Source organism: Cajanus cajan, chromosome 4 (genome assembly GCF_000230855.2).
Source record: "Cajanus cajan strain Asha chromosome 4, NIPB_CcT2T_4, whole genome shotgun sequence".
Taxonomy (NCBI): domain Eukaryota; kingdom Viridiplantae; phylum Streptophyta; class Magnoliopsida; order Fabales; family Fabaceae; genus Cajanus; species Cajanus cajan.
In genome coordinates, this window is record NC_138520.1 from 56,903,866 (window position 1) to 56,929,776 (window position 25,911).

Below are 25,911 nucleotides of genomic sequence, written 5' to 3' on the forward strand. Positions count from 1 at the left end.
GGCGTTTGAGTTAGAAATGTTGAAGCAATTTGGTGCCAAACACTAAAGGATGAACCTACAATGAATGAAAAAGGTAGGGGTAAAGGAAAAAAGATTTGTAGGTTAAGGATTCCCATAGAAGAAGCAAATATGTATAATTTAGAAATGATATTTGTACGTATAATAAATTGTACACTATTGGAAATGTTTACAATATCAATATTTATGTCTAGATATTCATCATTACTAAATATAATAAATGGTGTGATACAAGAGAAATAAATACAAAAATATGATGTGGTATAAATTGTTGTGTATACATCATTACTTTAGGTTTTAAAGGTTTAGTTAGGAGTTTTCAAAAATTGGTAACCTTTGAACTTGGGGGAAAATACAACCTAAATCAATTGATTTTAATTGATTTTGTTTTGTTCAGATTTGTCAACTTTTTTGTAGAACTCAAACCAAACTGTTCTAATCAATAATTTTCTGACACTAAGTGGGGGTGTGAGTGCGCTAAGTGTTGGGTTGTGGCACTAAGTGAGGAAGCTCTAGAAAGCAACCTTTGTTTCTTGTGAGTTGGAGTACTAATTGACAGTGACTAAAACCATATTTTGTGTGTTTGTGCTTTATGAAATTATAATTATTATGATGAATTGATAATGATTAATAATTTTTATGCTTGAGATAATTACTATGAATTTCATGAGCATATCATGTTTTGAAAATGATCGAGAACCTTTCTAGCCTAAGGAGGTGGGTGTCTCTTATAAGGATTGTAAAATCATATAAACACTAGTTGTTAATATGCATCATTTGATTTATGAAAAATGATTTTGAAAGAAAGTGCTTAGTGTGTACCTTGCTACTGGAGGTTGTGATGACTTCGAAGGTCTCCTACATGTGATACATCTTAGCTATAATGTAGTGGAAAACATAAACATCATCGAACCTAGGATTAACATGCAAGAAACATTTGGATATTCATACAACATATATAACTAGTGGAGGTTGATTCCTTCAATGTAGTCATGAATGGTGACGTGATAACTGTTGTGGAGCTAAGCAATGCATGGAGTCAATGAAGACATAATTCAGTATTGGAAATGTTTAATAAATGGAGAAGTGGATATATTGATAGGTTTTTATTTTTATTTTTATTATTTATGTAATTTTTACCTTATAAATGTATTATTCACTTATTAAGTTTCATCTAGTATATTTTATTAGTGCTTATAACTTATGAGGAGAGATTTGTTTACTCTAGTTGTAAGTTTATTTATACTTACTCCATTTAATAACTCATGTTCTATATTAAATTTCAATTATCTATTGAATTTAAAGTTCTTAATACATAAATTAAGTCTGCAAATTTTAAAAAAAAATTAAAAGTTATTTGACACTTCATCTTATTAATTCAAATCAATGTATAAAATGAATTTATGATTATCTATTAATATGAATTAATGAAATGAAGTATCAAATAATTTTTAGTTTTTTTTTTAAATTTGTATATATGATGTAGGCATTAAGAAATTTAAATTCAATAGTTGGAACGCTGAAATTTGATATAGAACATGAGTTATTAGACAAAATAAATTTATGTAGATTTACTCCGTTAGTAAATAGATCTCTCCTCTAATTTTATATATATGACATAACAAATTTATTATATAGTTATATATATATGTTGTATTTAATTTTATTTGCATACTTATTGAGTTGTTTGATAGATGAGTGGACCCTTAGAACTTAATTAATTAAAAACACAAAGCTAAAAGAGACCATAGAAGAAGATGGATTATTAGTTGAGTGTTTGTTGTAATTGGAGGATAATGGTTGGAAAGAATATGCTGACACGTTTAGACCAAGTTATACTAAAGAGCTTGAGAGATATCTTTGCAAGAGAATTTTGAATTGTACTTTTAAAGCAACATCTCACATTGAATCAAGTGTGAAACTTCTAAAGAGACAATATGGTACAATAAGAGAAATGTTTGGTCCAAATGCTAGAGGTTTTGGGTGGGATGATACTAGGAAGATGATTGTAGTGGAGCAAGAAATTTATAAACAATAGTGCAAGGTAATATGTGACATACCATTTAACATTTTGAAAACACATCGCATATTTTTGCTTATTTATTTTACATTAATTATGTACTTCATACACATTTTTTTCTTCTTTTCAATCTCTCTCTACAACAATTATCTTGGGTGGAAAATCGTTTCTGTACATGTACTTTGATAGGTTGGATATTATATATGGAAAAGATAGAGCTACTAGTGCTCATGCAAAAAGTTTAGTTGATGTTACTTTGACAATGATGAGAAAGTTTTATCAAACAATACAATAGAGTGAGCCAATATTAAATTTGGAAGAAATTGAAAACAACTTTGACTTATAAATATCGGTATAAGTTTGGTTAACAACAATTAAATACTGCAAGAATGCAGTAGTACAATGCATGATAGAAAACAAGAAACCAGAAAGAAGAACACAAAATTATAGTGGTTCAAATTGAATCCTACATCCACTCTTCAAGGTACATATATTGAAAAAGATTATAAGAACTTTACAAGAGTTATTTTCTCACACTTGAGCTCGTCTTACTCAACAAAGGTACCTCACTAGTGTATTTGTGTATCATCCCCTTATGAACACCTGACTAAGGTTTTATAGAGGAGGAGATAACAAGCCTATATTAGTTATTAACATAAATAACTACCTTAACAAACAAGACTTCTCCAACTAACACTTAACTAAAACAACAATGAAATCTAATAAAAATAGATAAGTTAATGAAGATCCACTTAATTCTACAATCAGAAACATGCAACTACAATACTGCTCAAGCATCAAGGTTAGTAGATCAACCACCATGTGATGTTACTATAAATAAGGTTTGAAAACATGGGGGAAAATGTAAAGTTGAATAATGTTTTTAACAGTTTAGTATATGTTTAGATATCACTTCGAAACCATGTTTAACAAAAAAAAAAAAAAATATTCCAATGTAGAAAAAGCAAAAACTTTTGAGTGTAATTTTTTTTAATCTCGGTTGAATTTAACTCAATTGGTTTCCAAACAAACCTTTAGTAACTTCTTTAAATAAGTTATGTGAGTTTCATGCTGAGACAATTGAAAATATTCAATAACTCACATCTTATTTTTTGCAAGAGAAAGAAACAACGTGAATGAAATAAATAATTCATATCCATGTGCCAAGCAATAAGAAGACTATCTAAAGCAAACATAACGAGCGTTGTCATATTAATTAATGATAATGAAGATCTTTGTAATTATTTTTACCAGAAAAAAGAAGGAAGTTGTGAATTTAGTTTTAAACTAATCTAAGAACATCCCTATAGGGTCCAATTAATTCCTTCAAGCCTACTCAATATGCATTTTTTTCCATTGGAAAATATTCTTGAACTTCTCACGGTTCCAAACCTTCAAATTCGAAGTAAGTCTAGAAATATTGCTACTCCAAGAATCATTATTGCAACAAGAATTGGTGACTTAATGAACAAAGTCAGAATGATCAAGCCAAGTACTAAGGAATTTGAAACAATGCCCAAGAGGCCTCACGACAACATTTTGCAACCTAATCCATAAATCATAATGGTCGGAAAAAATGAGAACAAGATGGATATGATCAAGGATGGATGGAAAACTTGTTGCTAGTTCAAGTTTCCAACTACTCAATCAAGTCATTCTCTCAAAGAGCTTCACACCCAAGTAAACATTAAAGAAGGGGCATTTAAACCCCAAATCCACGAGATTGCATTGATTAAGACAATCTAGTAAGGTTTACTAGAATATGTCTAAGCCTTGGTTGTGAGTTGGCATAAACAATAGTACAAAATCGATATTATGACAACGTTTGTAATACTTTTTACTACTCTTACATCTTTAGGTTATTATTTTACAAAAAAGTGATAGTAACACACATTTCACTATTACTTAAAATTTGTTAAAATTAATAAAATTAAAAGTGAAACATATCAAATAAAAAAGTGACACTTACACATTTTTTTAATAATAAATTTGCTTCATATAACTTGTTACATCAAATTTGGCGCATTACATCTTAGAAAATTATAACCTAAGAATAAATTCTTTCATTTACTTAATACCTCTCTTTGACCTTTTTGAAATATGTGAGTAGTTGTTATATATTTTGATTGATATAGAAAGATTAAAATATTTATTATTTAATTTTTATCAAATAAACATTCTATATATTTTTGTTAACTAAGTGTCTATTATCTTTTTTACTTGTCTCCTAAGAGGTGATTTCAGCTTATCCTGTGACACCCTCTACCCCAACATAAATATATAATAATTAAAACAAATATTTTATTGGGTTGAAAAATTTTTTTAGAATTAAAACAACAAATCCAATAACATGAGAGTAGAGAATTCACATTCATCAACTGAAAACATGATCAAATGCGAAAAAATGAAACATGAGTTCTTCCAAAACAAATTACAATAATGAATTCCTAATAACGCCTAGCTATGCCCCGATGTCACATATCCTATTAGAGCATGCCCAACTGAAGTCTAAGTCTCATCACCAACATCCTCATGCTGATGATCACTTGCAACACAATTTAAACACATACAAAGGACAACAAGGGAGTGAGAAACATCTCACTCGGTTCCAAATGTAGAAATAACAGTTAGGCAACACACACAAATCACACAAGCACAGTCATAGCTACACATTATTTAAGTACAAATTTCCAATTATACATACAACAGTAACACATGCACAGTCATTCATCATGCAATGATCTCATAGACTCGACTCATAAATGCATGTGGCACCAGTTACGTGTCTCATAATCTCATTTCTCATCATCTCATCACTGGTGACCCAAAGTACACCTTGTTAGCTTGTTACATCACTTGGTGACACAAGGTACACTTGTTACATCACTTGGTGACCAAAAGGTACACCTGATTAGATTGTTACATCACTTGGTGACACAAAGTACACCTGTTATATCACTTGGTGACCAAAAGGTACACCTGATTAGCTGTTACATCACTGGTGACCCTAAGGTACACCTTGTTAGCTTCTTGTTACATCACTAGTGACCCTAAGGTACACCTTGTTAGCTCATAAATGCAAATGATGCATGTCATACCTTCACGATTTCATTGACTCAACATTTCACATTTCACATCTCATCATATCTCATGTCACATTATTTCACAATGTCATATCACAGATCATATGTTCACCTGTCACATTCTCACATCATATTCATCATATTTCACATTCTCATAGTCATAGCTTATCTCATTTCATCACATTTCACATTCGCATAGCTTATCTCATTACATCACGTTTCACAATAGCACATTTCATTCACACCATGTCTCATGTCATTTGTTCATATTCAAATAGTCATACTTATAATTATTCCTCCTCATAGGGTTTCGCACAAGAACCCACAGAGCACTCTATTTCATATCAAAACTTATCTAATTTCAAAATAAAACACATATTTACACTCTACATCACACAAGAAACGCAACAGAACATTCAAAAATCAAAACAAAAAATATTCATATTTTACCCATTTTCTCATAGGGTTTCCCGTAAGAACCCACATAGCACTCTAATTCATATCAAAACATATTCATTTTCAAAATTAATCACATACTCATACATCACATCTAACAAGGAACACAACAGAACAATCAGAAGACAAAACAGAAATCATTCATATTTTGTTTGTTCTTAAAAGCATGCATCAGGCAAGGGATTGGGATCAATCCTACTACCCAACAATTATTCCCACACCCTCGAGCGAGGTTTCTCACTCCTCCTTACCTAGATGAGCAGAAGACGAAGCTAGAGCGAAATCTGGTCCATCTCCTTCTCTTGGTTCTCTTTTTTTTTCCCTAATCCTTTAGAACGCAAATGAGGCGGATAAGGTTAACACTAACTGACTCCTTTCTTAAAATTAATCCATTGGGCTGGGTTAACTAACCCATTTTCCTTTCTCTTCTGACCCACTTCTCTTTTTCTCAAAATAGTTAAATAAAATAAATACATATATATTATAAAATATTTTTCCTCTATAATAATAATAATAATAATAATATTTTCTGAAAACTGGGGTGTTACAATACTCCCCCCTTTTAAGAAATTCGTCCTCGAATTTCTAAAATGAAGAGTTTTGACTATGACTCATTCATTAAACTCAAGATTCTTCCTAAATATCCTAGGCAAACCCACAACAAGGTCTATAAACGCATTATCTCACCTCCAAACAAGGACATCTAAAGGCTACAAAAGTCCTAGAAGGCTTCTGATGTTCTGCCTTAGACTTATACCATACTAAACATGAGTACACAAACTTTTCTGCCTCTCTCTTCATCTAATTAGGCCACTAGAACATCTTCCTAAGGTCCTGATACAACACCGTGACTCGTGTGTGAATATTAAGATTACTTTTATGTCCTTTTTCTAAGATCATCTTCTTAAATTCAAGATTACTAGGCACACAAATTCTATCCTTGAACCTCAAAATACCATCAATTTCTACTCCAAAAGGGTTATTTATATCCCTACCAATCCTCTCCACTTGGTTCACTAAGAAGGGATCTAACTTCTAACTTCTAGGCTTTTATAACCTCATCTATCAATTTATTAGTCACTTTCCACATACCCAATGTAATGCTCCTAAGGGTAAGCTCACATAGCCAGTTTAAGCCACTAAACTCTTCAATCAAATCCAACCTTTAAATCATCAAAGACGGTAGGTGAAAAGTTTTTCTACTAAAGGCATATACTACTATATTATCTTTACTTCTATGACCCTCTCCAAAGATCAAGCACTTAAGCGTAAGTTCACTAGGTACACATACTCAGTCTCTAAGTCTTACCACTCCATCTATATCCAAAGTAAATTTCCCTTCACTATCTTGTCCTATAGCCTCACATTTTGCCACCAAAATGAATAATCTAATTGTGCTTCTCCAATTTTCCTTCAATAATCCATTAATTACTCGAGTCATGCCTAGTCTCGTACCACTAGGAGTAATCTAACAAGTCAAACTTAAATCCCTAAATTGAGCCAAAAGATTCATCTTTCTATTTATAAGGGAAGATAATTGTGGAGATTTCCTACTTAAAACATCGGTCACACATTGGTTTTTCCTAAATGACAAGTAAGATCAAAATCATAGTCCTTAAGAAATTTTAACAATCTCCTTTGTCTCATATTCAACTCCTTCTGCTCCAAAGATACTTAAGGTTCTTATGATCACTAGATACCTCAAGCTTAGTGTTGAGATTCATAGAGTGGTGAATCAACTCAAACTTGGAGAATGAAAGTTTTGATGATAACAAAATGTGTGGATTCTAAGAATCAAAGCAAAGCTGACCAAGGACATCAACAAGTCAACAAGGACATCAACAAGTCAAAAACAAAGTCAAGAAGAAAATATGGCTATTATGATGTGTAATAGGGATAGCTCATAAGTTGTATTGTTTTTCTTATTTTGCATGTGTGTGCTTTGTGCATGAGTTAGTCTTAATCTAATTTGACTAAGAGTGAGTATGATGATGAGTTAAATACTTGAAAAGTTATTTTGAGATGTAAAACAGAGTTTTTGAAAACTGACTCAAAATAATCGATTATCATTAAATATAATCGATTTTTCCAACAACAGGTGAAAATGATGCCTTGTTGTAATAATCGATTATTTGTGAAATAATCGATTATCCCAGGAAGCACTCTCTGGAATAATCGATTATCCGGCAAAATAATCGATTATTCTATTCTTGGTTGATTTCCAGAAATCATGAAGAACAAAATAATCGATTATCCTTTAAAATAATCGATTATCTGGTTCTGAAAATGTTATAAATAGTTTTCACACCTTGAAACTTCAGAACAGAGAATGAGTTAACAATCAAAAAGAGAAAAACGTTATTGTGAAGTCTTTGTGACCTTCTTGGAGTGTTTTCTTTGTGAAACCAAGAAGTAAATCATTTTTTTGAAATGCTTTGAAAAAGATCATCATCATCACATTCTTGGAAGAGAAAGATTGAGATTTGCTTCTGAATTCACAATCTGATTTTTTCAGCTTCTAGGTGAATTCGTTCCTTTAATTCTTTGTGAATAATTATAAATCTTGAGTAGGTGTCTCAAGTGGTAAGGAATTCTTGTAGTGGGTTTCTACAAGAAGTGTTTTCTTGGGGTCAAGAAAATGGTTATCTTGAATGTAGGAGTATATGCATTTGTGGTATGCTTGTAAAACTTCTTCGTTGAGATAATGGAACAAATCTTGATCAGGTTATGATTGAGAACTGGATGTAGGTCACATGTGGAGTGGCTGAACCAGGATAAAAGACTTGTGCATTCTTCTCTTACCCTTATCTTTTACTTTGAGTAATATCTTGGTTGTGTTAAAGGGAATAATCTTGATTAATATGTTTGTATGCACAACATTGCTTTAAACTGAATCAAAGTGTTGTATATTAATTGTTCTTAACTTTGAATTTTATCAAAGATTAATCAAGAAAGCATATAGGACTCATTCCCATCAGCAAGTCTTTCAAGGAACTTCTTTGAGAACTCATATTAGAAAAGTTTGAATTGAAATAAAGATCCCAAGAACTCTGAAAATTTTTTAAGTGTCATAGAATCCAATTCACCCCCCTCTTGGATTGAGTCATTCTTTTCTAACACTTAGAACCATACAGGTAGTGTCTCCAAATTAAAATGTGAATACCACAACCGCTAACTCAAGATCATGGGTAGGATAATTTCTCTCAAATCCAACTTAGAAACATCATAATATACCACAAAAGACTTACTAAAATCTGGTAATATTAACACTAGTCAATCTTTCCTTAAGAGTTTGGAAACTACTCTCACGCTTACTATCCCACACAAAGACAACACTCTTCCTAGTCGACCTAGTCAAAAGTAATGCTATCTTAGAAATTTACTCAATAAATCTCTAATAATAATGAGCTAACCCAAGAAACTCCTAACCTCACTAATAGACTCAGGTATCTCCCACTTAAGCACAACTTCTATCTTAGATAGATCTACATTATACCTCGCTAGAAAATACAGGGCCTAGAAACTCACTTCATACAATCAAAAATCATATTAAGATAACTTAGCATAAAACTGTCTTGGATAAATCCTCACTCTCAACTCCAATCTGATGGTATCCCACCTTGAGGTCAACCTTACTAAACACATAAACATTCACTAATTAATCCATAAGGTCATCTATCCTCGTATCAACATACACACATAACAAATCATATTAGAATACCTACTTCAAACATTCGATATATATCATTCCTAAGCATGTACGAATCAATCACCATTTACTCCATATAACATACTTTACCACATAGCATCATACAACCTTAAACAACCTCTCAATCCACATGTCAATATCTCGGAACATCATGACAAAATCAGTTTTTATCCTTGCATTGCCTAATAACTCAAAAATATCATTACACCATACATATCCCTTCAACAACTGTCAAAGAAAATGATACATAGAGAGTTATACTCATACAAATGATCTCAAACCTATCTCAAAAGAAACCTAAGAGAATAAGTTACAACTCTTATGAATACATGAGATTCTAAAAAGATCATATTCTTAGCTAAAAATTTCAAAAACGCAGCAGATATATTTAGTGCTTACAGCTAGACCTTTGTTCACTAAAACAACCATAACAGAAGTTCTAGATCTCCGTTTTACATGATTCTGGTGTCATTGAAAAGATAACATCCTAGGCTATAACTTTCATGAAGATCAAAAAATCTAATTCTGTCAATATAGCACTTGTACTGACACAACAAAACTGGAGCGCAAACATCCCCCTACACAATAGCGCATCAACATCTAAGGCCATAAAAATACCTCAATCCTTCCAAACTTACTCTTTTCCACCTCAAATTCATATCAAAGCTTCCGACTACAATCCTAAACCAAAACAACTCACATATTCAGCACAAAAGACACAAAAATAAAACTCACATGCTACCTAACCCGTAAAAGGTTAACATGCAAGCATCAAAACTCAAATAAATCACCAACATATTCATTTTCATAATATATATAAATACATATATATTATAAAATATTTTTCCTCTATAATAATAATAATAATATTTTCTAAAAACTGGGGTGTTACATATCCTATAAACCGACTAACTTGGTTCTACTCTTGGGTAGTTTTAGAAGCAAATTTTTTCATTAAAAATATAAAAGAAGATTTTGAGGATCTCTCCCACACATCTCTTTTTTGTGACCTTATAAATTTCATGTGTTATTATCACTTTATTATTTTTCGTTTCGCAATTGGGATTGAAGAATTTAATCAGATAGTTATGTGAGTGCAATAAAACAGCTTTTTAGAATATTAAAAGAATTCTAGTTAATAAAAAGTATGATGATTTAAAATAAATTGCAGTAAAATTATTGAACACTTACTAATTTTGTTATTTAATTACTATTGAGAAAAATATATTATATTCTGGAAGACTTGCATGCAGATAAAGCTTACAATTTTATTACATGTCTCAAATTATTAATTTTTTATTATATAAAATTTGAATTGGAAAGTGGATCCTAATTGTTCATAAAGATGAACAGCAATGTACAATAATGATATGTTAGGTTTTACTGTTAGTGAATAGAAATACAAATATATTTTTTTTGTAATAAAAAAACAAAATTATAAATTAATGATATATTGAGATGATAAAAAAAATCCTTACAGCTATCAATACAGTTATTTATTTATTGAAGAAAGTAGTAAAAATTATTTGAAAATTGAAAAGTTGGTTGGGGTCGTGACATATTAATAAATATGTCAATAATATTTTTATTATTTATAATCTATAATCAATAACATTAATAACACTACTAGAAAAGTGTCATTTTTTTTTGTAAATTTTTCTGCAAAAAAATATTCGTAGAAAGTTTTTGCGAAATTTCCTGCAAAAAAATATTCGCAGAAATTTTTTGCGAATTCTCCTGCAAAAAAATATTCGCAGAAATTTTTTGCCAATTTTCCTGCAAAAAATAATTTACAGATATTTCTTACAAATTTTGCTACAATTTTAATAATCATGGAAAAGAATTTTCCATGGTAAAAATTTGCAGAAAATATTGTAAGAATTTTATTTTGTTTTTTTGCAGATTTTCTTTCAAAAATAAGTTCGTAAATTATGTTTACTAAATGGTAGAAAAATTTTGTAGGTAACTTTTCCTACAGATTTTTCTACAAATTTTAATTCTCAGGAAAAATAAAATAAAAAAATTAAATTCATAAGTTTAATATTTTAAAAAATTTTCAAGTCCCACGTCGATTGAAAATAAAACAATTAAAGAGTATATAAGTTGGGGCAACACTTACCTTACAAGTTGAATTGTATGGTTGAGTGTTAGACTTATAATCTATAATCTTAAAATTTAAAAGATTATGTATGAGGCATGAAAATAAAAGATTATGAATTTTTAAAATATATAATTTATAGTAATTTTTAAATTTTTTCGTAAAAAATATTCCTGCAGAATTTCTTGCAAAAAAATTTACAAGAAATTTTCCTGCAAAAAATTTGCAGGAAAATTTCTTGCAATTTTTTTTTTTCCGGAAACTTTCCTACAAATTTTCCTATGATTTATTTATTAAAGAAAGTTAACAATATATTCTTAGTTTTATATTTTTTTTCATTCCTTAATGATGAGATACACAACTATTTATTTCCTCATAGAACTTAGTAAAATCCATATGAAAAATTTGAAAACTGGTTAGGGGTCGTGACGTGACAACGTACAGAGACTACTTTGAGATTTGATGAGTGAAGGCAGTGTTATTGTTGACCTAGCTTTGAGAAGCGCAATCTCATGCAACGAACAAAGATGAAGAAAAAAATGCCCTTTTGTGTTCAAGAACTCCCTCAAGAACTCATCTTGGAAATTCTGTCATGGCTTCCGGTGAAGGATCTCATGCGATTCAGGTGCCTTTCTAAGACCTGGACTACCCTTATGTTTCATCCTGCATTCGTTAAATTGCACCTCTAAAGATCTTCCAAGAACAAGCATGTTCTATTATCTTTCTACCAACATTACCGCGCTGTGGGTAATTGGACAGATGAAAATGTTGCTGCTGCTCCCTGTTCTATACATGGCTTACTTGAGAACCCAACTTCCACTATAAATAGTTGTGTCCGCTATTTCAGTAAAAATAACATTGTCATAGGTACATGCAATGGCTTAGTTTGCATATGCAGTTATTTTGACAAAGATGGTTTTACCGAATACTGGGTCCGGTTTTGGAACCCCGCCACGAGAATCATGTCCGAAGATTCGCCACACATAGTTCTTTTTGATTATGAATATCTAAATGTACGTTCTTATCTGAAATTTGGATTTGGGTTTGATGATTTGAGTGACACTTATAAGGTGGTGATGTTCCATTTGAATGTTCAGTCTATTAAAACTGAGACGAGAGTTCTCACCTTGGGTGATTCTAGTTGGAAGAAGACTTTAAATTGCCCCCTTTTTCCCATGCCAGGTAAACTTGTTGGACAGTTAGTAAGTGGCAATCTTAATTGGTTAGCACTTAGCAACACCTTTAATGGACCTTATGTCTATGAATGGGATGGTGTTACTATTGATGACTTAGTAATACTTTCTTATGATCTAAAGAATGATACGTACAGATCTTTGTTGATGCCTCATGGTCTTGTTGAAGTCCTTGCTCGTGAGCCTTATCTTGGGGTTTTGAAAGGATGTTTGTGTCTTTTTCTTGATTGCTATGAGGATACCCATTTTGTTGTTTGGCTAATGAGGGAGTTTGGAATTGAAAATTCTTGGACTAAGATTCTTGATGTTAGTTACGACGAACTAATTAGAATCGGACTTAAATTCATGCCTTTGTTGATGTCTGAAAATGAAGATATCCTGCTTTTGGCAACCGAAAGAGATTCACAATTTGTTTTCTATAATCTGAGAGATAATAGAAATAGATCATACTCATGGTTTCGATGTCGGCTCACATAGCCATTTCTCTCATGATTATGTTCAAAGCTTGACTTTGCCATACTGAACTTTTGCTATCTTACATTTGGTTGTTTGTTTCTCAATGATTTCAGAACCTTACCATTTAATAAAGTAAGTGGTTGTTTAGCCTGTTTAATTTGTTGGATTATCCTATCGGCTGTAGCTAAATGCTAATGGTTGAATTTCCTTGCATTCTGTTATATAAATAATAGTAAGCTAGTACGTGATCTTCTTCAAAAGAAATTGATTCTCTCGTTCAAATATTTTATTCTTGGGTTGGTTTTCTAAAAGTTTTAAACAAAATGCAGGAAAAGAGTTATTTTCATTCTTCACTTAACGATAAGGTCATTCGTTCTATAGTTTCCTTATATAGATGAAATACCCGTTGTGACTGTCTTATGTTATTTTTCTTATACCAGTAATCGCATTTTGATTGCATTGCATTTGTTGAGATCTAAGGCTTCTTTATACAATGAAGTTGGTTGAGCTGTCATATGTTCTTATAATAGGCAGACTTAGAATCTGCAGAACGTGAACTAGAAAAGTCTGTTGTGAGTTTGAATTTAACATAATATGTTTTCTAATAGAAAATTTTCATAATGTTGGAGCCTACGAATTGCTCACAATGCACTGAAAACCGTATCTACAATCCCAACAAATTAATATTTTTAGACGATAATAAATTAATTAATTACATAAGAGTAGTTTTAATGAAATACTATACGAGTTCCTTTGGTGAGTCTAACCTGCCACCCAGTAGTCCTAGAGTCCTCACTTTATGTTCCTTCATACCGCACTTATGACCCCAAGATTTTAGGGATTCCTTGCAAAAATCCTAGGGTGATGTACAGTCTCATGACTTCGACGAAATTTTTACTGACATTAATTATTATTTTTAATAACGATAAAAATTAATACAAAATATTTTATCAATAAACTTCGATCACTAAAAAGAAAAAGGAAATTGTTAGAAAATGTATTTAGAAAAGAACTCAATTTCAAAGAGTGATGTGTAGTTGATTGAATATACAACATTAATTTAATGAAAATTCCTATTTATACAATATTTTCGTGAGAAGAAAAGAAGAATATAAAATAAGACAAATAATATAATATTTTTAGTAAGGTAACCCTTGGCCGCTTAAAAGAAAGTGTATTTCCTTTGAAGCACAAATTGTGTCGTTCTTTGGACGCCATATTTCTTCACTTCCCTCACCTTGTTCATCCACAAAACCTTTCTCCAACTCTCACTACTTCTTCTTCGAACCATACACACATCACAATCCGTGTCTTGAAATCCAACCTTGAAGGCTCTACACTTGTTGGCCCAAACTCTCATGCCATTCTCTCTCCACCCAACCACCACCAACCACCCATCATGGAACCTTCTACACCCCACTAATCAAAAACCCCTCTTTTCGAGGAAAGTCTCCGTCTTTTCCTCTCTCAGAACCTGCGCCTCCGATGGGGGCGTGGCCGAAGGTTCGCCGCCAATTCGCCTTCCCTTCGCGGTGGTGAGGGGCCCCACCGAAGTTTCTAGATTCTTCTGGAGCGGGAGCTGCCTGCAGGAGGCTGTCACCGTCGACGGTGCCCGTGGCCATGGCCGTGGCCGTGGTGCTGACGTGGACTTCGGTGATAGGTTGGTGAGGGCCGTGTGGGGCTTCTTCATTCCGAGACGGGTCGCGGGGAATTACGTGGAGTATGTCAAGTGGAAGCTTCTGCACCGGGTTTTCAGCTCCGCGCTTCAAGTGCTCGCCACCCAGGTACTACTTCTTTGTGTTGTTTATGTGAACAGTTTTGTCTTTTTTAAAGGACAAAACTTGAATGGGGATTTTGGTGTTGTTTACTAGTCACAATTGGAGTTTTATTCCGGCCTTTTAGGTAATACAGAGTTTTATTAAATGTTATAAGATAAAATCTCAATTCTGATTGGAGAATGATACCAACACCCACCATAAGTACTTGTGGAATAGAGTTTATTGGGTGTGTTCGGATAAGTTTCTTGGTAAGTACTTTTTGGAGAAAGGGATAGGAATGCAAAATGAAATAAGTTTCTTTATAAGTTATAATAACTAGTTTATACTTTACTTAAAAATAAGTTTTTGGATAAGTTAATATGAGAGAATTTCTATAAATTAGTTTATGTATATATGCGTATGAAAAAGTTTATTTTATTTTTCTTCTTATTTTGTTGTCTTAGAAGTGTTTACGGATAAATTTATCTAAACATGTTCTAAGTTTCATGCTTTTTAAATCTCGCAGTTGTTTCTGTTTTTTTTTTTTGGTTGTTATAATACTTGTTTAGGAAATAATTTTCAAAACTTAATTGAATTTGGATGAGACATTGTTTGCTGAGTGGTGTGGAATTAATTTAGAAAGCGGGTTTTAAGACAAAAAAGTGAGAAGAGAATCAATCAGGCTGTTAATTTTTTTTTGGATGATTTTGGTGGGTTTTAAGTTGTTATGTGGAGGGGTGGTTAAGGTTTGTTACTTTGTTTTGGGAAAATTAATGATACCGTGTGTGTTAATTCATGTGGAAAAATTTAAACTTCGTTTATCAGTCTGTTGGCATGTGGTGTGCTATCATCAGAAGTGTGTTGAGAGAGAGAAAGATTGTGTTAATTCACTATGAAAATTCCAAACTTGGCTTATCAGTCTGTTGCCAAGTGTTGTGCATGCACCCGTGTGTGAGAGATTCTTGTGTCTTATTGTGTGACGGATTTGTTTGCTTTTGACAATTGTTAATCCCTATGCATCAATCCCTGATAATTCATGACGAAAATTCCAAACTTGGCTTATCAGTCTGTTGCCATGTGCTGTGCATGCACCTGTGTGAGAGATTGTTGTGTCTCTTACTGTGTGATGGATTTGTTTGCTTTTGATAATTTTTAATCCCTATGCATCAATCCCTGATAATTCATGACGAAAATTCCAAACTTGGCTTATCAGTATGTTGCCATGTGCTGTGCATGCACCTGTGTGTGAGAGAGATTGTTGTGTGTCTTACTGTGTGATGGATTTGTTTGCTTTTGATAATTGTTAGTCCCTGATGCATCCATTCAGTTGGAAAAATTCAAACTTGGTTTATCAATCTATTTCCATTTGCTGCACATGTTGTAAGGAGGGGAGAAAGAGACTGTGAGATTAATAGTGTTCTTTGTATATTATCACGTAATGAATGTGTTGCACATTTTATTCTCCTTTAAGATGTGATGAAAGTTCTTCCTAGATCTCACTGTAGTGGTTTGCCTTGCTTGAGAACTTAGTATGTTACAATGGATTGGTCTCAGGCAATGTTTGCAGCCATGGGAGTTGGATTCTCCAGTTCCCTTCCATCAGCTGCTGCCCTTAATTGGGTCTTAAAAGATGGTCTCGGACGACTAAGTAGATGCATATACACCGCTAGCCTAGCTTCTGCTTTCGATACAAATTTAAAGGTATTTTAACTTCCATTTTTGAATGAATCTATTTTCCATAAACATGCAGTTTCTGCAGTTACCAACACTGTATTTTTGCATTCGATTAAAAAATCACCTGAACTTATGAAGTACAGTGATTTGAAGTGATAATGGTAATTGTAACTGCAGTTTGATATGCACTAATCATATATGAAGAAATCTGATGAATCTTTCTCTTCATCTTTTTGGTACCTGCTGTACAAAGAGGGTCAGGTTTACAACATCTGTTCTTTTTGTTGCAAGCATTGGACTGGAGTTACTTACTCCTGCATTCCCTCAGTGCTTCCTGCTTCTTGCAACTATTGCCAATATTTCTAAACAAATAAGCCTGGCTTGTTACTTAGCAACTCGGGTAAATATCATGCCTCTACAAAATACAGCTCTCTATTAAATTTATTTATTTTTCTTTATGAAATGATTCTTGTTTTGGGGCCATTCATTGTATGATATTATATTTATAATGGAATTTCTTTTTTGTATAACTTAAATATGGTGTGTTTCTGAGTCGAAATAGTCCACATGGTAATTATATAAGAAAATAAGTTGTATGGAAGAAAAATAAAGAAAGTTGTGTTCTAGGTAGGCATTGAATTTATTGGACATCCTAATATGTGATATGAAACAATTTAACAATGTTGGGATGAGGAGTTAGAAAGATTAGTAAGGGTGATTAATGAAAGAAATGTCCAATAATGTAATAATTCATTAATTTGTGATGTATTGTTCCTTGTGATAACACTTGTAAGTCCCACCAGTATTCTGCTTGCGTATTCATGTTGTATGTTTGAACACTGATTGCTCTTGTTTCAACTTTCACATGGATATACGCTAACCATAATTAGGTAATATGAATATGTTATCAAGTATGCGAATGAGACCTCCAAAGCTGTCAGTTTTTCTTTAGAGGTTTGGACTTCTGTTGGTAGCTAACTTGTGTCATACTGATTGCTAGTGTTGTTGCGTCTGTGAGTTATTAAATTTTACTATACCAACTTAAAATCCATGTTTGATAATGCATAAAGCATTTTTGACAGCTTGACCCACCCACCCACCTTTTCTTTTTATTTGATGGTTGTATGAATTTACCCAACTCCATGTATAAGAAGTTCATCAATAGAGGACGCGTCTTGCGGAAATTCCCCAATTTTGTCATGTATATAGCGATTGATCACTTCTTTTGACATGTGAATTTTAATGTTCTCTCTCTGATTAAGCAGTCAGCTGTTCATCAAAGTTTTGCTATAGGAAACAACCTTGGAGAAATTTCTGCTAAGGCACAGGTCAGCGTTTGTGTTTTACTTTTTTTCCACAATATGTATCATGAATGAATTATTTCTGATATTTTCATGTTTCAGATTCAAACAGTGTGCTTTGATATCCTTGGTCTTACGTTTGCAGCACTTGTTAATCTGTGGATAGAGAACCATCGAAGGTTGTTATCTATCCCCAATAATTAATAATTCTTATTATTCATTTGATGTATAAGACTATAAGCTGGCTAAGCTCCAGAACTAAGACCCGACTGCAGTGTATTTTACCTCTAGAATTCAATGACCTTATCTTTAAAAACTAAAAAAGCTTTGCATGATGTTACATAGCCAGTAGACTTGTATTGGTGTATGATATATTTTTCTACTTTTTATTGCATAAATAAATTGGTTTATTTTTTAACATGAGTCATTTCCTGGCTTGCAAGACGACAAGCAGGTCTCCGTTACTTTATTTATCCCTTTTTTGCTGCTATGGACCTCTTTGGGATTTATCAAGGACTAAAGCATGTCCATCTGCAAACCTTGACTAAGGTAGGTTTTCTGGTGGCTTGAAATACTAGTTTCTATTGATGGAGGTAAAATTTTTTCTAATTTTATAATCTAGAGTCAAATCAATTGACCAAAAGTGAGATACTGATAGACATGGACTGATTTGATGAACAGTATATTTTGATTTCATTATGTAACATTAAAAATGTAAAGTATATTTGGATGCAGGATGCTTCACTTGTAGATAAGTGAGTAGAACCAAGTTTTAGATTTGCTATTGTAATTGACCCATAAAATGGAAAAGAATTATTATTGGCATCATATGCGGTCTAGTCTTTTTATGTTTTGGTATTTCTTCTTACTGCTCACTAATATGATGAAAGTTCAGTTGCATTTCCTGTATAACTGAGCTCTAGTTGCATTTACTGTCTTGTTGGTGTGCTATTGTTTTAGGATAGGCTTGAAATTATTCTGAACACTTGGATTGAGTGTGGATATGTGCCCTCTCCTGCAGAGGTGAGTGCGAAAGAAGGAATTGACTTTCTGGGAGTTAAAGGTGATATGCTACTGGCTCTTCTATTTCTGTTTAATACTGTTCAACTTGTGTGCTTCAGTGTTATAGTTAACTAATATTGTTCAATTCAGGTAAATGCTTGTGGCCAATTAGAATAGGATGCTTAAATATCAAGGACCAAATACCCAAGTGGTCAATAAAGACAATACAATGTATAACAGACGAGGATTATTACTTTGTGTGCATGAAGATCTTCAAAGGATTAAAAAAAACAGGGCAGGTGAGCAATATAATGGGCACTGAAGCACCAGTACTTAAATTTGTTTCACATATTTGATACCAATATTATTGGATACTTCCCTGATCTTTCAAGAGAGGAATGAGATTGGTAATATTATCCATATTTATAAGAAACAATTTATGATGACAATGATATATATATATATATATATATATTTATTTATTTATTTATTTTTTTAGTATCATCCAAGAAGTATGTTCTTAATTTTGATTTGCAGATAAATTTTTATAGAAGTGTATCTTATACACATCGTATTCTATATAATTTTAGAATAGTTGTATCGCTTATTGTGATATGTAAAATATTTGTGCATCATAGATAATGAAACTATCTTGGTGGACTTATTTTACCATATAACATTCTATGAAGTAGTGTGATAGGAGACCCGCAGTTAAACAGGTCTATGTTAGGAGGGGAAAGGGAGGCAGTTAGTTAGTTTTTAATAACTAACTGATAACAGGCTGTAGGGATTGATATATTGTATAAATAGGATAACATAAGGGGGAGAGGGGTGTGGAACAATATTGTAATCTGGGGAGAGTGGGCACTCTCGAATTTGCCTAGTGTACTGAATTTCGATTGAATGTTAGCGTGGCTCGGCAAGGGGGTCAATAAGAAACCTTGCAAACATTCTTTTTTTTGGGGTTTCATCCCTTCACTTCTCTCTTTTTACCAGTTGATTCTATCAACTGGTATCAGAGCTGTTACGAACCTGAGGCGATCAAGGATGGAAAAGAAAATGGAGTTCCGGTTGGAGCAGGTGGAAAAGGGCTTGCAGGACATACAGAAACGCGCGGCGGAGGAAACTGAATGGCGGCGTAACATCAAGGGGGCGATGCGCGAGATGCTGGAGCAGTTGAAGGAAATGCGAGCAACTATGGGGACAGTGGGAGGTAACGGTCGTGAAGGGGACGAAGAGTCTGGGGACCCAAGAACGAAAAAGAATGGGTGGAAGTGGCGAAACCTGGAACTTCCGCTGTTCCAGGGGGATGACGTGTTGGGGTGGGTCGAAAAGATGGAGAGATATTTCAGATTGAAGGGGGTATGGGAGGACGAGAAGGTGGAGGTTGTTATGGTGGCGTTGCAAGGGAAGGCGGTGGCGTGGTTTCAATGGTGGGAAGGCAGAAATCAAAATGCTTCGTGGACGGGTTTCAAAGGGGCATTGTTGAGACGATTTCAGCCTGAGGTGGTACAGAACCCATTCGAGGTGTTGTTGGGCCTTAAGCAAGAAGGGAGTGTGGCGGATTACAGGGAGCAGTTCGAGGCCAATTCTGGGCCTCTCCGGATTGGGGATACCAATTATTTGAAGGGCATTTTCTTGAATGGTCTCAAGGAGGAGGTTAAGGCGGAATTGAGGTTGCATCGACTCAATTCATTGGAAGAAATTATGGATTTGGCTCTATTGATAGAATCCCGAAATTCGATCTTAAGGAAGGAGGTGGGGGGATCGTTGTCCACCACTAACAGAGGGGGATGGAACAAGAACCTCTATGGCAGTCGGAGGGACGAAGAGAAGAAGAATCATGATGAACCCAGGGAGACGAAAGGGGAGGATAATCAAAAGGGGGAAGGAAAGACAAATTGGCGGTGGATGACTGATGCGGAGTACCAAGAAAGGTGGAGAAGGGGAATCTGTTTCCGATGTGAAGAGAAGTATTCACCGGGACATGTGTGCAAAAACAAGCAAATCCGAATAATGTTGGAGGAGGGAGAGACAGAGGAGGATGAAGAGGAGGAAATCCAATGGGGTGGTAAGCCGTCCACCACGACATTAGATTTTCGGAGTATGGTGGGAATGACCTCAAAACATTCGTTCAAATGCTGGGGAAAGATAGGTGATAATTCATTTTTGGTCTTGGTGGATTGTGGGGCTTCTCACAACTTCATTGCTGATTCAGTGGTAAGGAAACTAGGGTTGGTGGCAGAGAAAACAGAACCATATTGGGTGAAGGTAGGGGATGGTCATAGTGTGAAGGCGCAGGAGTTGTGTGCAGGGTTGGCAATAGAAGTACAGGGGTCCTCTTGGAGGCAAAATTTCTACCTGTTTGCCTTGGATGGGGTTGACGTGATATTAGGGATGGAATGGTTGAGGGGGCTGGGAGAAATTAAGGTTAATTTTGACAAATTAACCTTAAAAGGCAGAGTGGGAGGAGAAGTCTATCAAATCAAGGGTGACTCTTCCTTGAGTGTGTCGGAAGCACCATTGAAAGGCACCCTCAGGCAATTGAAGGAGGAGGAGGAAATATTTTGGGTGGAATGTCGTGTGGCTGAAACTGAGCCAGAGGAAAAGATGTTAGCAGTGCCCGACAACATTAACCAACTACTGGAGGAGTTTGAAGAGGTTTTCAGGGAACCCCAGGGACTGCCCCCATCAAGAAGGCAGGACCATGCTATCAATTTGAAGGAGGGGGCAGAGATTCCTAACCTCAGACCATATAGGTATCCCTATTACCAAAAAAATGAGATTGAAAAATTGGTGCAGGATATGTTGCGGACAGGGGTTATCAGGCCTAGCATCAGCCCCTATGCTAGTCCTATAATTTTGGTTAAAAAGAAAGATGGAAGCTGGAGGTTTTGTGTAGATTACAGGGCGTTGAACAAGGTAACCATACCAGATAAATTTCCAATTCCAGTTATTGATGAGCTTTTGGATGAACTGACTGGGACCACCATATTTTCCAAATTGGACTTGAAATCTGGTTATCACCAAATTCGGATGAGAGCGGAGGACATTCACAAGACTGCTTTTAGAACTCACGAGGGGCACTATGAATACTTGGTAATGCCGTTGGCCTTACTAATGCACCCTCAACATTTCAGGGGTTAATGAATGAAGTATTGAGGCCAATTTTAAGGAAGTTTGTTTTAGTATTTTTTGATGATATATTGGTTTATAGCAGGAATTTGGAAGAACATCAATACCACTTAAGACAGGTATTGACCCTGCTGAAGGAAAACTCGTTGGTGGCTAATGGGAAGAAGTGTGAGTTTGCAAGGGCTCATATGGAGTACTAGGTCATATCATTTCGGCCAAGGGGGTGGCAGCAGACCTTTCCAAGGTAGAAGCCATGCTTAAATGGCCTCAACCCATGAATCTTAAGGGTCTAAGGGGGTTTCTGGGTCTGACCGGATATTATAGGAGGTTTGTTCGTGGATATGGGGTGATTTCCCGACCTCTGACTGAGTTGTTAAAAAAGGAAGCATTTGTATGGAGTGGGGAAGCCACCGCAGCTTTTGAGGCACTTAAACAGGCCATGGCCGGGTTGCCTATTTTGGTAGTACCAGATTTTTCTAAGCTGTTTGTGGTGGAGTCAGATGCTTCCAGCCAGGGAATTGGGGCGGTGCTGCTTCAAGAGGGCAGGCCCTTAGCCTTCATGAGCAAGGCTCTTTCTGAAAAGGCCCAGAGAAAATCAGTATATGAAAGGGAATTAATGGCAATTGTGGTGGCTGTTCAGAAATGGAGACATTATTTGATGGGAAGAAAGTTCATTATAAAAACTGACCAGAGGAGCCTCAAATTTCTTAATGAGCAGAAACTATTGGGAGAGGAGCATCACAAGTGGACAACCAAGTTATTGGGATTTGATTTTGAAATCCAATACAAACCAGGTTATGAGAATAAGGCGGCAGATGGTCTTTCAAGGCAGATGATGTATGCTGCCATAACAAGAGTGGAAATGGAAGAGTGGCTGGAAGAGTGGCTGGAAGAGTTGCAGAAATGGGAAGAAGAGTTTTTGGAGGATGTTGAAATACAAGTATTAATGCAGAAACTGGTCACAGACCCGGACCAGCAGAAAGGGTATGACTTGAAGGAGGGAAAATTTTTTTCAACGGCAGATTCGTGTTACCCAGGAAGTCTAGCAGGATTCCTCTCATCATCCGAGAGTTTCATGCCTCAGCTATGGGAGGCCATGCGGGCGTCTTCAGAACCTTCAAGAGAGTATCGGCTGCATTCTTTTGGAAGGGAATGAAGAAGGATATTACCAAATTCGTGGCGGAATGTCACATTTTCCAAACAAATAAGTATCAGACATTGGCGCCAGGGGGGTTGCTGCAACCATTACCAATTCCTACGCAAATTTGGACTGACTTATCCATGGATTTCGTTAGGGGCCTTCCCAGAACTTTAGGCAAGGATACTATTTTGGTGGTAGTAGACATGCTATCTAAGTACGCCCATTTCTTACCCCTATCACACCCTTTTTCTGCACAGGAGGTAGCTCAAGTGTTCATTCAGGAAGTGGTGCGGCTACATGGATTTCCTGAATCCATTGTCACGGACAGGGACAAGTTGTTTTTGAGTCAGTTCTGGTCAGAATTGTTTAAATCCGCAGGCACAAAATTGAAATATACTTCAGCGTATCACCTCCAATCGGATGGACAAACGGAGGTGGTTAACAGGTGTTTGGAGGATTACTTGAGGTGTTTTGTGGGGGATAAACCCAAGCATTGGCCTAGGTGGTTAGCTTGGGCGGAGTTTTGTTTTAACACTCATTACAATCAATCTTCGGGGATGACTCCATTCAAGGCTGTGTATGGAAGGGATCCTCCTGCTATTTTCAAAGCTCAAACTTATCCTTCCAAGGTGGAGACTGTAAATGTAATGGCAGAAGAGAGGGACGGAATCTTGGAGGAATTAAAAGCTAACATTGGAAAGGCACAGCATAGGATGAAACAACAAGCGGATAGGAAAAGAAGGGACGTGAAATTTGAGGTGGAAGATTGGGTTTATCTAAAAGCCCAACCGTATAGGCTCAAGTCGTTGGCAAAGAGGAGAAATGAGAAATTGAGTCCGAGTTATTATGGTCCTTTCCAGGTGGGGGCTAAGGTGGGTGAGGTGGCTTACAAGTTGCGGTTACCAGAAAACAGTAGGATTCATCCAGTCTTTCATGTCAGCAAATTAAAGAGGGCCGTGCCAATAGAAAAACAGGTGCAGCTCCTTTCGGAAGAACTTTCTGTAGATTGGGAATTGCAGTCACAACCAGCTGAACTTTTATCATACAGATACAGCAGAACAGGGGAATTAGAGGTACTCATACAGTGGCACAACCTGCCTGACTGTGAAAATTCGTGGGAAACAGCAGCCAAGATTGATGCCACATTTCCACAATTTCACCTTGAGGACAAGGTGATAGCTCGGGGGGGGGGGGGGGAGTATTGATAGGAGACCGCGGTTAAACAGGTCTATGTTAGGAGGGGAAAGGGAGGCAGTTAGTTAGTTTTTAATAACTAACTGATAACAGGCTGTAGGGACTGATATATTGTATAAATAGGAGAACATAAGGGGGAGAGGGGTGTGGAACAATATTGTAATCTGGGGAGAGTGGGCACTCTCGAATTTGCCTAGTGTATTGAATTCCGATTGAATGTTAGCGTGGCTCAGCAAGGGGGTCAATAAGAAACCTTGCAGACATTCTTTTTTTCGGGGTTTCATCCCTTCACTTCTCTCTTTTTACCAGTTGATTCTATCATAGTGTTTTCTAACTGTTCTTATTTTACATGTTTCTCTGGCTCTAAACCTTCTAGCCATCTATCCTTCTGTCCATGCGTGAAGGAGCCGAAGCAGCACATATAATTACGGGTTTGTTGCAGGTGATATGATAATTCTTCTCAATGGTTTTTCAACTTTTATGATTAATGCACCATTATTGGTAGCTAATTGAATGTGGATCCTCTCGTTATGAGAAAGAGACAAACAATTACAGTATAAGTATATATATAACCTGCAATTGTTTGAGTTGGGTTCCTGAAACTTGCTTTTCTATCTTTTCTGCTCGTAACATAAAGATAAATGCTAACAACTCACTTCTTTTATTATTGATCAAAATTTATTAGAAATCACAAAATTTGTAGGTTGTGTTTTATTTAATAAATTTCCCTCATGATTTTGTAGTTTTTCATACATTGAATACTCTCTGTTTACTATAGGAGGTAAAAATTGTGTCCTGAAGCAATTTTTGCTTGTTTTAATGATCTTTTGATATGATTTTTTTTTTAATAAAATTGCAATGTTTTAGGCTTGCTACATTAGAAGGGCTCTACTTATGAACAGTAGTAGGTGGGAGATTATAATAGAGGAAAGCAATGCATCAGACTCAACAATGGAGGATTGGTCTATAATTGTTGAGGATGCCAAGAGATCTGCAGAAAGGGATCTATCAAAATTGATAGAACAAATGTTGGGAATGGGTTGGATGGTGAAGAACATTCTATTGTCAACACAAGAGCAAACTCGATACAGTTTTGTATATGATTAAAGATTTTTTCAAAATTTGGCTGGCTCCTTAATTTAATGGGAGTGTTTGGGGATTACCATTCATTTTAAGGGTAGACTAAATAATGTTAATGGTCAAAAAGTTGTGTAGTATATTCACAAGTTTCATTTTATGTTGGACGGTATTTTTTATGCCATGCATTGAATATATTATGTATACATATGTAGAAACTCAGTCAGTATGTATGAATGCGCCAGTATCACACAAGGCGATTTTATTCTTTCCTAACTAATATTGTGTTTGTTTATGTATGGAGCAATGTATGGTACTCCTTCTATTCTTTATTATAAATTAACAAATTATTAAATTTTATTAATTTATAATATTTTGTATGAATGTCCAGATATTGTTGCGTAATAATGTAATAATCCTAGTGTAGTTGAAATGGTTATGTTTTCCACCACATTGAAATTATGTTGTATTTAATGTAGTGATTTGTCACATTTTTACGATTTATACCTTTCAATTTATGTTCTTTTATCATAGACCCTAATAAATTTTGGAATTCAAATACATTTTGATAATAAATGAAAAAATATAATAATTTTT

At 34.8% G+C, this 25,911-nt stretch overlaps 2 protein-coding genes across 3 annotated transcripts; both read left to right on the forward strand.

Annotated features, from left to right (window-relative positions):
* The first annotated feature begins 11,911 nt into the window (after positions 1–11,911).
* Positions 11,912–13,054, forward strand: LOC109812875 (F-box/kelch-repeat protein At3g23880). The gene is made up of 2 exons (XM_083073628.1): positions 11,912–12,009; positions 12,076–13,054. The coding sequence occupies exons 1-2, from the start codon at positions 11,912–11,914 to the stop codon at positions 13,052–13,054; spliced, it is 1,077 nt and encodes a 358-aa protein (XP_082929754.1).
* Positions 13,055–14,171: 1,117 nt separating this feature from the next.
* On the forward strand, positions 14,172–25,590 carry RUS4 (root UVB sensitive protein (Protein of unknown function, DUF647)). Of its 2 annotated transcripts, XM_020376930.3 has the most exons (10): positions 14,175–14,817; positions 16,345–16,491; positions 16,718–16,864; positions 17,730–17,792; positions 17,868–17,944; positions 18,209–18,314; positions 18,726–18,828; positions 18,918–19,066; positions 24,614–24,679; positions 25,105–25,590. In XM_020376930.3, the coding sequence occupies exons 1-10, from the start codon at positions 14,392–14,394 to the stop codon at positions 25,342–25,344; spliced, it is 1,524 nt and encodes a 507-aa protein (XP_020232519.1). In that variant the 5' UTR covers positions 14,175–14,391; the 3' UTR covers positions 25,345–25,590. The 2 variants fall into 2 exon arrangements, with proteins under 2 accessions (XP_082928779.1, XP_020232519.1); XM_083072653.1 differs by lacking the exon at positions 24,614–24,679 and having other exon boundaries at positions 14,172–14,817.
* Positions 25,591–25,911: the final 321 nt, after the last annotated feature.

Excerpts from the sequence above, each read along its gene's own strand:
- LOC109812875 (XM_083073628.1), top strand. The coding sequence starts at position 11,912 with ATGAAGAAAAAAATGCCCTTTTGTGTTCAAGAACTCCCTCAAGAACTC. Across the intron at positions 12,010-12,075 it reads AAGGATCTCATGCGATTCAG|ATCTTCCAAGAACAAGCATG; the intron begins GTGCCTTTCTAA and ends GCACCTCTAAAG.
- RUS4 (XM_020376930.3), top strand. The coding sequence starts at position 14,392 with ATGCCATTCTCTCTCCACCCAACCACCACCAACCACCCATCATGGAAC. Across the intron at positions 16,492-16,717 it reads CTTTCGATACAAATTTAAAG|AGGGTCAGGTTTACAACATC; the intron begins GTATTTTAACTT and ends TGCTGTACAAAG. Across the intron at positions 17,945-18,208 it reads TGGATAGAGAACCATCGAAG|ACGACAAGCAGGTCTCCGTT; the intron begins GTTGTTATCTAT and ends CTGGCTTGCAAG.